The 13,717-nt window shown below is 39.1% G+C and overlaps 1 protein-coding gene across 8 annotated transcripts in view; it reads left to right on the top strand.

Annotated features, from left to right (window-relative positions):
• STARD3NL (STARD3 N-terminal like) overlaps nucleotides 1-13,063 on the top strand; it is a 54,214-nt gene extending 41,151 nt beyond the window's left edge. For all 8 annotated transcript variants that reach the window (XM_081079293.1, XM_081079294.1, XM_081079298.1 and 5 more), the window contains 3 exons: nucleotides 2,133-2,228; nucleotides 11,417-11,489; nucleotides 12,569-13,063. In XM_081079293.1, coding sequence (XP_080935419.1) covers nucleotides 2,133-2,228; nucleotides 11,417-11,472 — 152 coding nt within the window. In that variant the 3' untranslated portion in view covers nucleotides 11,473-11,489; nucleotides 12,569-13,063. The remainder of the gene's footprint in view (nucleotides 1-2,132; nucleotides 2,229-11,416; nucleotides 11,490-12,568) is intronic.
• The last annotated feature ends 654 nt before the right edge of the window (nucleotides 13,064-13,717 follow it).

A 13,717-nucleotide genomic window follows, 5' to 3' on the forward strand; every position in this document is an offset into this window, starting at 1 on the left:
AGAAGGAGGTAAGGAGGAGGGAGGCAGTAAGCCCGGAAGTGCTCAGCCCTCTCAGGCTTTCCCCATCCACTTGGGAGCAGCTGACTGACAGCTAGCTTTGTGTAACCATGAGAACTGCCAAAGTTGTTATAATGCACCGGTGTGGCTTTGACTAGCCCTGGATGCTGACTCGGAAGACCAAGTGATTCACTGAGAGTTATGATTAATTATTGGGCTAGAATTCTTCTCCACATAATGGCCTTAGGGGAAGCCCATTGTGGGGACAGAGCCAGGAGTGCAGTTTCCAGGCTCTCGCCCTCACGTGGAAAGGTGCTCACTCGGGTAATAAATGGCCATCAACTATGATTGGATGGCCATCAGCTGTGGCTCATTGGCCGTCAGCTATAACCAGTGAGACATTGGCCACTAGTATAACTGCTGTGGCGACGCTAGCAGCAAATGGGGGCTAGCAAGAAGACGGTGGCTGGCAAGCAGATTGCAGTTAGCATGGTGGATTGCAGCTAGCAAGTGAGGTGGGTTGGCAGAGAAGGGGACAGCAGGCTGCGGATCCTGTGGTTCCTGCTTCCTGTGTCTCCAACCTAGTCGTCAGTGAGACTATAGTGGTATGACACTCCTACCTATGGCTCCGTGGGTGTTTCTTTTTGGTCTCACCATATTCTGCGTTCTTATGTGGGGAGTAGGGGGAAGCTGAGACCCGGCATGACACCCTGCATGACACCAATACACCACCTCCTCTCACCCCGCTGCCCTCTTGGAGGTGATATCAAAGCTCGACATAGACACCTGGGCACTTTCAAGACATGCAGTTTTATGCTCTGTCAATCATCTGGCTCAGTGTGCCCTGCCTAACAGGGAAACAAACCAAAACCGCCTTGTATCTTATAGAAAGTTAAACATGCAGAGGGTAAGTGGGGAGGGTGGTGGTAGATGAGGGTAAATGGGATCCAATATATGGTGATGGAAGAAGAACTGACTCTCGGTAGTGAACACACATGTGATATACATGATGTAATACAGAGTTGCACACCTGAAACTCATGTAACTTTACTAACAATTGTCACCCCGATAAACTTCAATTAAAAAAAAAGTTAAACATGATTGTAACTTCAAGGAATAGCAGAGGGGAATAAAACTTGCCAATGGTTTTCTTTTGGGAAATCTCATTTATACAGAAGAAAACTATAGGAAAACAATTATTCAAGAGTAGGTTTTAAACACAGTCAAACCAAGATGTGTCTTCTATCCTGTACCTTCTTCTCATTAATGAAAATATATGGTGGAGAAGGGACAAATAATGTTAATGAAAGTCATTTATTTAATTGTATATGAACATCAAATTGAACTTTATTGAAAGCAGACAACTATTAATGTGACTGAGGCTTGCATGCTTCTGTGATTAAACCAAATTCAAAGTAACTAATAAAGCAGGACACACAATTAATGAAAAACTTTAAAACAGTGTTTCTTTTCACTGCCTGTAGCATTTTTTACCCACATACGAGGCACCTGCTATACCAGGCCTGGTGCTTCCTCCCACTTTTATTGATTGATAACTCAGGTTCAGTCTAAAGAACTCATTGTGGATGGCCTCTCATTAGCTGTTAGTGTGCTTGTGCTCTCCACGTCATGCTTCCTTCTCTTCATTTTTTTTTTGTTAATACCCTTCATTTCTGAGAACCTTTTCACTGAATAGATATTTCTTCACCATCTAATTACTCTCTATAAAAGTCTATCCATTTATTATGTTTTACATCGGCATTTCCTCAGTCAGAATCCGACTATAGACCCTTTGTACGAGCTGACCAGGTTTTTTGTTTTGCTTTTGCTTTGGTTTTGAAGTTGCTGATTGCTGTAGGGAGGAAGGTGTTCTCCAGGGAAAGATGTGCTAAACACTGAGTCAAGGGATCTCATGAGTAACATAAGGCAGTTTTTAAAACTAGTTGGGATCTGTCTTTACAGTACAGGTTCCTAGTTTATTAATACATTCATTTTTTGGTTAAAAGATTTCCAAAGTACTTCTTTTTGCTAAAGTTTCTTAAACGTAATATGAATACCATTTTATTGTGTTACCTTGGCCAAGAAGCTACCAGAATACTGGCACCATTCTCAGCATCTGATTTCTTGTCTTCCAGGACTCCGGATAGTTCAGGACGCTTCAGAGAGGGCGGCACTTATACCTGCTGGTCTTTCTGATGGTCAGTTTTATTCTCCTCCTGAGTCTGAAGCAGGTAAAAAGTTGATTATTTCTTGTGTTTTGCCTATTATTCAAAAGTTAGGCTTGCCCTCTCCCTCTTTTCTTCCCTTCCTCTCCTTCTCTAAGCACTTAGCAAACACTTAACATACCAGGCATTTTGGACATGAGAACAATTAAGACGTAGTCTTGGTGTGCGATCAGTGGTGAGGCTCAGAGATGTAAGAATAAATGTAACAGAAGACCACAGACACTCTGGTTTGTCACCTGCATCTCAGAGGACAGGCCGGCAAGAGCCAGGGTCTTGATGCTATCGTATGCCCTGACATCCCTGCAACCGACATTCCTTCAGGAGCCCGCATTTCAGAGAAGGGCAGCCCTGTCTACCCAGCGGCCAAACCAGAAACCAGCGCCCCTTTGTACTGGATCACATCCCGTCACTCACCAAGCCTTTTGGACCCCCGGTATCTCTGCCTCCTCTACCTCGTTCAGGTGCTGCCCCTTCATGTCATCTCCAACTTCAAGTCAGCGTTTCTTGCGTCAGTTTCGGCAGTAGCCTCCTGTCTCCCTGCCAGCAGCCTTCTCCCACCCAGGCCCCAGGGTGCCCTGTTAACAATAGCGATTGCGTGGTTGTCAGGGTTCCTCAGAACCAGTCTCGATATAAACGGCTCATTATTGCTGTTTTAGAGATGAGCAAATTGAGGCACGAGGGCTGCGGTACCTTGTCCCACGTCACACAGAGAATAAGAGGTGAAGCTAGGATTTTTAACTCTGGCTCTAGTGCCAGCGTCCATACTCATAGCGAATAAACGTACAGCCTTTTCATATTAATGAAAATGAGAACTTGATCACGTTACGCCCGCCTCAAAGCCTCAAAGGCGTAAAAGATTAAGAAACTCATGGATCCTTAGCCTGGCACAAAGCACCTCTGTGACCACCTTTCCCGGTTGTCCAGCCTCTTCTCTTGTTACTGTCCTTGTGCCCTGCTCTTAGCTTCTCTGAAAATGCTATGCGCCCAAACCCTCAAGCCACGTGCATCTTGTTTTCTCCTATCCTTAACACTGTCCCTGGTTAATACCAGTGTCCACTCACAGGGTCGGAAGGCTGCTCCCCACCCCCCAGCTCCCGGATGTCATAGGTGGGGTGTCATTTACCTGTTCCTTGGAGCCTCTCCCACAACCCTGTCATCCTGTGTTGGCTGCACTGTCTTTAGCAGTGACGTGGCCTGCTTTTATCAACGAGATGTAAACTGGAGTTACAGACTGCATTATTTTGTTACCAGCATCGTGCTCAGCAAATATTTGAAACACACACACACACACACACACACACACTCTCTAGTAAAACAGATTGTAGGCAGAAAGAGCCGTGGGAAGATCAAAGGCTCAGCAGTGAGACATATGATACTGGGAACGTGAAGGAACTTGGCATTCTGAAGTAACTTACTGGATATTCTGGACTTTGGTATTGGATTTAAAAGCAGTATAACACACAAAAGCATTGTCATGTGAAATAAAGATATGAATTAGCAGAAAAGCTATTCCTCGGGCAGCCGGAACTGTTAGAATAAGTATTAAATTTTCATTAACTCCTTATAAGGATTATTTCATTGAGATTTTTAAAGGAAGTTTGCATTGTAGATCATGCTTTTGCATAGCTTTTATTTTTCTAACACTAATAAAATTTCCCAACACTGATCTTAGTTAGAAATTCAGAGCAGCAGGAGGATAATAAGCTGAGGAGAACCACTCAGGAATTCTTCCACAAGCAGTCCTTTCTCTTCCTGCCTGTGACATTTACTGCCATCTCCTGGTGGTGGGAAGTATTACCATTTCATTGGAGTATGCCAAACAAGAAAAGCTACTTTCAGTGTTCCCCTGGGGAAATGCTTTGTTAAGATAAAGAGATTAATAGTGGCTAGGGAAGGAGGGGTCAAGATGGCTTACTTTGTCATGTTGTATTGTATTATTTTCATTATCTGAATGCTCAGTGTAGGAAAGAATTGAAATTAAAAACTATTGGAATTAATGTGCCTAGAAAACAAGATTCTAAATCAAAGTTTTCTCCTTAGGCCAGTGGCTAACTATCAAATAGTCTTTCAGCAGCAGAAGTTATAAGATTCTGTTGCCCTGATCCAGTGCTGATGGGACCCTGGTAGATAAGAGAGGACTTGTTTTGTCTTGTCTTTCTTCAGTACATAGGGCAGGGTCTGGCATACAGTTAACTTATAACTATTAAAGGAAAGAATGAAAAGAAGACAAAGAAATTGGAGGCGCTAAAATTTGAAATGTTAGTATTTTTCCATGTAAAGGAATGCCATGACTTTTTCTATCACAGAGATTTGGAAGATTAGCACATTTTAGTAAATGTCGGTTTAAAAAGACGTAAAGGTGGTTTGTTTGCAGGTTTGCTTGTTAGTCTAGCCACATCCTGCTTACCTGTGTGTTAAATGAGAAGAATTAGGAAGAACCATCCTCACTCAGATGATTGGGGTGAAGTTGTTCTATGTGGTTAGACAGCTTAAATGAGCCAGTTGTGATGCTGGGAAAGGTCATTAGTTCCTAAATCATTGAAAGACTGACTTAAAATGAAGAATAATAGCTCAATTGTATAATATAATCTGTGCTAAACAAATCTAGATTATGGCATTAAAATTACTTTTACTAAAAGTAACCATACATTTCGGTATGCCGTGGCAATCTCGGCTTTCTCCTGTGACCTCAGAATGTTATTATTAGAACTCCTTTTGTCTCTCAGAAGTGTTCTTGTTTAGATGGTCAGATATATATAGTCACCCTATTTATATCAATAGATTTGAAACACAGTTTTCCCACTTTTTCATGAAAATTTTCAAAAGTCACTGCTGAAGATATTAGGTAATATTCATTTTTTAAGAAAGCTTGTTTCGTGAGGGATAATTTGTACACCGTAAAATCTATCCATTGTAAATGTGCAATTGCATGATGTTTAATAAATTTATAGTTTTTCAACCAACATCACAATACAAGCTTAGAGCAATTTCATCATCAAAAAAACTTCTTTTATTTGCACTACTAATTCCAGTTCTACTTAAACCACTGATGTGTTTTCTGTCTTGAAAATTTGCCTTTTTGGACAATAAACATAAATGCAATCGTACAATATGCAATTTTTTTACATCTGGCTTCTTTTATTTAGCATAATTCTTTTTGATTTAGCATAATGTTTTTACGGGTCAATGATGTAGCTTGTATCAGTGGTTTGTTCCTTTACATGACTGAATACTATTCCATTATGTGGACATACAGCATTTTGTTTTCATCAGTTGATAGACATTTGGATTGTTTTCAGTATTTTATTATTATGAGTTACCTTCCTGTGAACCTTCACGTATATGTCTTTGTGGAAACATGTTTGCTTGTTTTTTTAGATAGATTCCTAGGAGGATTTACTGGGTACTGTGGGAATTTCTGTTTAACTTTTTAAGTAATTGCCAAACTGTTCTCCCCAGTTGCTATTTGGAATGCCATTGACCTGTAGGCTTGCTTTGCACCAGTACCACACTGGCTTGATGACTGTGATTTTATGCTTATGTAGCTTTAAAATCAGGTACCATAAGGCCTTGCTTGAAAGGCCAGCCCAACTGTCCACAGAGACCCCTTTTCGTAAGTAATAAAACTTACCCTCTGTGTGTGGCATTATCAGTCTGAACATCCAAATCCAATTTTAAGTGTACCCCTATACACACTGCTTCTGCAGGGCGACCATGGTAGTCTTCCAATTTTGTCCTTTTTCAAAATTGTTTTGCTATTGTAGGTCTTCTGTGTTTTCATGTAAATTTTAGGATTGTTAACTTTTGTCCCAAAAGCCTGTGGCATTGAAAGTATAAATTGATTGGAAGAATTGCCATCGTGACAATGGTGAATCTTCTAATACATGAACATGGACTCTCTCTATATTTATTTAGATATTTTTAAATTTTTCTTTGCACTATTTGTAGTTTTCAGCATGCAAATTTTGTTCTTCCTTTGTTAAACTAATTCCTAAGTATTTTATTCTTTTTGGTCCTATTTTGAAAGTAATTTTACTTTCACTTTTGATTGTTCATAGAAATCCAGTTGATATTTTGTATATTGAACTTGTATCTTGAGACCTTGCTAAAGCTGTTTATTAGTTGTAGGGTTTTTTTTTTTTTTTGTGTGTGTGTGTGTGTGTATGGATTCCAGGCAGTTTTTTATGTACAGGATCATGTCATCTGTGGATAAAAACTGCTATACTCTTTTCCTTTGTCAATCTTCTGGATAGTTTTATTTTCTTTTTCTTGTTGCGCTGTCTAGAACCTCCAATACAGTTTTGAATAGAAGTGTCAAGAGTAGACCTCCTTGTCTTGTTTCTGGTTTTTGGGGAAAAGCATTCAGTCTTTCAACATTAAGTATGATGAGATCTATGTTTTCACAGATGCCCTTTGTCAGGTTGAGGAAGTTCCATTTTATTCCTAGTGTGTTGGAAGTTTTTATTATGAATGCACACTGGATTTTTCAAATGCATTTTTATGCATCTGTTGACAATGATGTAGTTTTTGTCTTATAGTCAGTTAATATGGTGTGTTACATTAATTGATTTTTGGATGTTAAATCAACTGTTTACATCTGGAATAAATCCCACTCGGTCACTTTGTATAATCCACTGTACATGTTTCTGTATTGAATTTGCTGATATTTTCTTGAGGATTTTTGTACCTATGCTCTTCATTTTTGTACCTACTGTTCTGTAGTTTTCTTATTCTATCTTTGGTTTTGATATCAGGGTAAAGCCTGCCTCATAAAATGCATTGGGAAGCGTACCCAACTCTTCCATTTTCTGAATGAATTCTTGGGATGGATCAATATTCCTTCTTTAAATTTTGATAGATTCTCCGATGAAACCGCTGGGTCAGGAATTTCCACTGTGGGAAGATTTTTAATTGCTAATTCAATTTCTTGTTATATATAGGTCGACTCAGATTTATTTATTTATTCTTGAGTCCGTTTTAATGATTTGTCTCTAAGAATTCATCTGTTTCTTTAAATTATCTACTTTGTTGACATAAATCATTTATAATAGTCCCCTTAATCCTTTTGAATTTCTGTAGGATTGAAACTAATGTTCTTTTTTCCTTGATTTTGGTAATTTTGTGTTTTCTTTCAAAAAAACTGACTTTTGTTTTCCTGAATGTTTTTCTTCTTGACTTTCTGTTTTCCATTTTAATTATTTCCATTCCAATTTTCATTATTTCATTTATTCTGCTTGAGTTGTGTTTAGCTTGCTCTTCTTTTTCAGAACTGATTTTTTCTTTTTTAAAACATTTAAAATCATAAAATTTCCCTGTAGCAGCACCTTATACATTATGATATATGATGTTTTCTTGCATTCCTTGCTTTTCAGCAGGTTGCCTATGTGTCTACATGTGGATCTCTGTATATATTTTAGTCAGTATTTGTTTAGCTTACTAGATGTGTAGATTAATATTTCTCAACAAGTTTAGGGAGTTGTGGCCATAATTTCTTCAAACATTTTTCCTGATTTTTTTTTCCTCTCCTCTTTTTCAGGGAGGCCCATTTCATGTATGTTTGTATGCTTGATGTTCTCTCATTGGTCTCTGAGCTCTGTTCAGTTTTTTTCTCCTCCTTTTCCTCTCTGTTATTCAGATTGGATAACTTGTATTGCTCCTTCTTCAAGTTTACAGATTCCCTTCTGCCAACTTGAATATTCTCTTAACTCCCTTTAGTGAATATTTCACTTCAGTTATTACACTTTTCTACTCCAGGTTTTTTAAAAACTGATAATTTTGTATTTCTGTCTCCTAGAGGATCTCTATTTGTTGATTATTCTTGTCATACTTTCTTTTAATTCTTCAATCTTGGTTTTCTATAGTTCTTTGAATATATATTTATAAATTTGTATAGATTAATATAGTATTTACAGTAGCTGTTTTGAAATCATGGTATGCTAAATAAAATATCTGGGCACACTCAAAGTCAATTTATATTGAGTTGTTGATTTTGTTTTATTTTCTTCTCCTGAGAATAGTCACACTTTTCTGATTCGTTGCCTGTCATATAATTTTTTTTGAAAATTATTTTATTGAAAATATATTGTACCAACTCTAGATTCTGATTTTTTTCCCCAGAGGTTTCTGTTATTGCTGTTTATTGGCTGTAAAAAATTGTCTGGGCAAAGTCTGTGAAATTACGTCCCTTGTGGTGTGTGACTGCTGATGTCTCTTCTTAGTGTTATTTTTTTCTTTTATTTTTAAGTCTAGTTTCATAGGGGTCACCCCGTGTCTACATAGCTTAGTGGTAGCCAGTGATGGGTCAGAGATTATATTCAAACACCTTGATTAAGACTTCCATCTTCTGCCAAATGGATATGTTTATGTAGAAGGTGTGATTGAAAAATACAGTGGATGTTTACATTTTTAAAAAATGTATTACAGTAAAAGACATGTTACCATTAATCCCTCTCAAAATCCTCCCCCTCCCTTTGAACACACTCATCCCATTGTTCTTGCCACTTTCAGAAGCAGTTCTGGAAGTCCTCTTTCCTGAGTGTCTTTATTTCATCCTCCGTTATGACAATCCTGTATCACACATCACCTCTGGTACAGCAATTTGTGTCAAATAAAAGCATTACGGTGTGTCCTCATCCACCTTATTCACCAGATCTGGCATCATGCGACTTCTGGCTCTTCCCCAAAGTCAAAATGATAAGACATCGAGGCAGCCATAACAGTGCAACTAAAGACATTCACAAAAGAGAACTTCCAGAACTGCTTCAGTTAGTGGCAAGAACAATGGGATAAATGTGTCGGAAGCGAGGAGGAGTATTTGGAGGGAGATTAATGGCATGTGTCTTTCAATGTAATAATTGTTTTTTAAATTTTACATTCATCATATTTTTTATCACACCTCATATTAGGCAGCACTTGAAAATCTCAGTCCATTTGGAGTCTTCTCCAGCTTCTACTTTCTGCTGAGTCTTTTCACGTCTCCTGTGCATATGCTTATGACCTCAGGGTTGACCGGGAGTGTTTGATTATCTTTGGCTCTTTTGGGCCTCTGCCAGGCACACACACAGCTTCAGCCAAGCAGGCTTAGTGCAGCCATGACCACAACCTCAAACCAGCAGAGCCGCTGGCGCTTCCTGTCAAACATCACTGAGTTTGTCAGTTCCCCTTTGCGTCACTCCCCACCCCATATTAAGTGAGTTCCTTTCAGCTGCATAATTTTGCTGCCAGTCCTCATGGCATGTCCTACCCTGGAAGAACCTTCACGCCAATCAACCTGGGTATTGGAAGTGGGAGGAACTGGATCAGCTCCAGGCCAGAACACTACTGTTGTTCTCTGAATTCTGCAGTTTTTGAAGCATACACACTTCTCAGATTGCTGCATTCCTTTGTCATTTCTGAATGCTGAAACAGTTAGTTTGTCCATCTAGTCCAGTTTTACAGTTGCTTTTCGAGGAAAGATTTATGGACTCCTTCCTTTTATTGATCTCCTGACAGAAGGCCTTTCTAGCATTCACTTTTCAATTATGTAGCATACAGGTCATTTTAATTAAAAGTTTGCCTTTATTTAGGACTCCCAAATATTCCAAGACATGTTAGCCCGTTGCAGATCAGATGCTGTTAGCCTGACAGGTGGAAAGTGAGCCAAGAAACAGGAGTCTTGGTCTGAGTGTTTCCTCAGCCTCCTTTCAAAGTGGGAGGCAGTTAAACCACGCCCAACTCTGTCATTTACATCAGTTTAATAGGCTGGAAAGTGAAGCCTTTATGTATTTATTTGACCACAGCTTAACTATGTGACATTTATGAGGTTAAGATGTAGAACACAATCTTTTCTGAAAGATTCTTGGTCTTTTATTCTCCTGTACCAGATTTGGTTTTCGCTATAATCCAGGTAGACATTCTCATAAGAAAAAATGCCATTTTTGAAGTGTATTATCTGGCACAAGTCAGGCAGCTGTGAGGCAGGCTGCTTTTATGTGTGAATAGGTTCCATCCAAACCTGCTGCCTTGGTCTTCTCACCACTGATTTCTTTCTCATCCTTGATTATGAGAGTAACGCATACTTTTTTGAAAATGTGGAAGGAACAAAAGTAAAGGATTACTTGCTCTTTACACTCTTCAACAACATCAGTGTTGATAGTTTAATTTGTTTCCTTCTAGTTCCGTGTTTGTAATTTACATTATTGTGGCCCTACTGCTTATATTATTTATATCCTGTCTTCAAAGTTATAAAGTCAGTTTAAGTGTACTGTAGAAATTTTGGAAATCCAGACATGTATGTAATTTAGCTGTTTGTTTTCTTGTAGTCTTTCTGATTTGCACACATATATTTAGTTTTTTATTTTTATCAAATATGATCTTACAATATATACAGTTTTTTCATTACATATTTGCTTTTACTTTAATGGATACGCAGTTTCCATGCTGTTGTAAACTATATAAACATAATTTTAAGTGGATTCAAGATATTTTTTGGAAAAGTAATAATTTTTAACATTTGTTCTATTCTCAGACATTTAGATGTTGTTGTTTTTTTCCCTACTTTTTAGAGGGAAAAAGTCTACATAGTGAGAACAAGCCCTATTTCCTCGGAACTATATCCTAAGGAAATAGTTGCAGAGCGGAATGACTGGGCCTAATGCAGGAATAATGTGAGGCTCCCGAGAGAAGGACTCAGGATAGCTACAGCAGTGGTTGCTGGCACAGCCCCCAGCGACCATGTGTCGTCGCCCTGGGTATTAGGAAGCCCTCACTGCTCTCTCATTCACTGGCTACAGCAATTTAAAAAATATGTGCATTAAATTATTTGTACTAAAGCTCAAGGTTATTTGCTCTTGCAAGACATATACAAACTTGTCAGCAAAGTGGTGGAGGAGGAATAGCCTGGAGAATAATTCTTCGTCTGTATGAATATTTTTAATAGCACATGAGTGAGTTCTTTTCTGACTGATTAGTACAAGTGATGTTATTTAAAAAGTTTCCCACCTACGAGAAATAAAGTAAACTTTTATTTTATAGTTACAGTTTTGTTAACCTGAATCTCTTGAGGATGAAACATATGTACCTGTCATTTAAAATGTCATACACACACACACACACACACACACACACACACAGACACACACTCACACCAATTTTAAAGAAATCGTTGCGTTAATGGAATGCGATGCTTTTTCTCCTTCCCTTTCCTTACCACCTAGGATCTGAAGAAGCTGAAGAAAAGCAGGACAGTGAAAACGCACTTTTAGAACTATGAGTACTGCTTTTGTTAAAGTAAGTCTTTGAATATGCAACTGTAACAACAAAATAGTGAAAGGAAATAATAGAGCATTTCTTTGAGTCGATTCAAAGTAAAATTCCGAGAATATGAGTGTGAATACGTAGCCGGATTTGTCCTATTTACATGAATTTTCCAGTCACATCTTAGTACTGCAAAATTTCTGAATGTTTTCTGTTTGGGTATAAATTTATGAAGTGTGAAACATACCTCAGAGGCCCAGTTTTCTAAATAAGAATGAGTTCATTTTTGTTCACTTAGCCAGCATGTCTCTGCGTCAGACGTAGTTTAACTATAAAGGCTAACTCACGTGTGCGGTGAGGGTAGCAGTCCTATGAGGTGTGGTGTTGTTACTGTCTCATTTATACCTGAGGAAAGTGAGACCAGGGTGGTGAGTAACGCGTTGAGGGTCACACAGCTAGCGAGTGGCAGAGCCAGGACTCATGCCCTCCCCTCTGGCACCGGTATTCGGCCACTGGAAGAGCTCAGGTGTTTGGAGCAGATTCTGAGACGAAAGATGTCATCCAGACGAAGCTGTGGCCCTGATGTGCTTCCAGGTGGGGCATGTTGTTAATTCCCTTCATGTTATCAAAGGAAAACGTTTCAACCTCAGAAATAGAAAAAGATAAACACAAAATAAATTATGGTAGCAGCAACTGCCTGATTATGTAAATGTAGAAGGGAAAAGAGAGTAGATGTTTTCATCACAAAAAACAATTTTGTTTTTTAAAGATAGGAAAATAGGAGACCGATTCAGCGTGGCTGGGGAGCCGCACAGGTCAGGCTGGCCGGCAGCAGCAGCCAGCGTCCTGGGAACACAGGCCCTGCGCCCAGGAAACTCCGGCCCCTTCTGCCCACAACAGTTCTTACGACCAAGTGAAAGTGTGGGCATGTGTAGACTTGATCGTTTTCTAAAATAAATTCTGGTGTGACCACACCCACTGTCCTTTAAGTGTCTGTAACACAGCCCATTGTTAGTCCATGACTCTGTTATAAAAACGGAAGGCAAAGTGTAGCATTTTGCCTTTTAACACTGCATCTCAAATATTTTTTTCTTTTTCTCTCTTTTTCTAAGTGTAAAAAAGCCTCATTGAAAATCACCGAGGGCAAAAAAGGACTGGAGATGGGGTCTCCGTATGGAAAGCTGAAATGGTGACATCCACTACTGACTCGATTGTACGGCTCATAAAGGACTTATTTATTGTAATACCTCACAGACATTGTTCCGTATCCACAAACATGTAGTAGCTGCGTGTGGCTGGTAAGATCATGTAACGATCCATCCTCCGTTCAGTGAGACTCAGACTGATCTGTGAGTGAATAGTTGCAGAAACGTCTTGTGCTGTATTCCTAATCAAAGAATTCTTAATATATGGGAATAGTACTTTTTTAGTAAGTAAAATATCTTTTTATTTGCATTCACAGAATGGAATTGTTTTGTTTCATGTCTCAGATTTCTTTTGTATTTCTTTTTTAACATCCTGCATTTCCCTTGTGTTTTTTTTTAACTCATACACGTGCACTCTTTGTACAATTTTAAACTGTAATAAAATCCAGCATTTCAAAATGACTGGTTTTATTTTTCTTGTTTTGCATTGTGTATTTGGCCTAAAGTGTTGGAATTACAAAGGGGGGCAAGGAGGGATTGTGAATACATATAAAAGATCACTGGACATTTTTATTATTTTTATCATGAAACAGCATCTTTCTCTTAGAAGTATGGCTCTAAAATAGTCTCACTACTTTTATTTTGAACGCACACTATAAAATCATTGCTTTCATTTTGTGTTAAGCTAATTTAATCAAAGTGAACTAAATTGTGTTGTGAGCTATTTTTTTGAAACATGAATATTTGCCTCAATGCTTCACAGGAAGGCAGCTTGTCTATTAGTTTTCTTTGGTTCATGTGACATTCAAGAGCAACTCAGTTGGGTGTAGTGGTAATGGTGCTGGTTTGGGTGGAAACCGGCCATTGCTGCAGCTCAGGTCGGCCCCCATGTGTGCCTGTTCGAAGAAGGGGCCAAGGGCCTAAACGCACCTGGGAGGCTGGGCCTGAGCAGCAGGAGCATCTAATGGTGGAGAAGGGGGTGAGGAGAAGCCGCGGGCTCTGGCCTGGGGACCAGAACCTCAGGAGCTCAGCGGTGGTGTCACAGTGTGAAGGATGTCGCACGAGTGGGCTCACATACACACCAGTCCCCAGAAGGGGCCTGAGCCGACTCGGTGT

This window comes from Rhinolophus hipposideros (genome assembly GCF_964194185.1).
Source record: "Rhinolophus hipposideros genome assembly, chromosome: 18".
Classification (NCBI taxonomy): Eukaryota; Metazoa; Chordata; class Mammalia; order Chiroptera; family Rhinolophidae; genus Rhinolophus; species Rhinolophus hipposideros.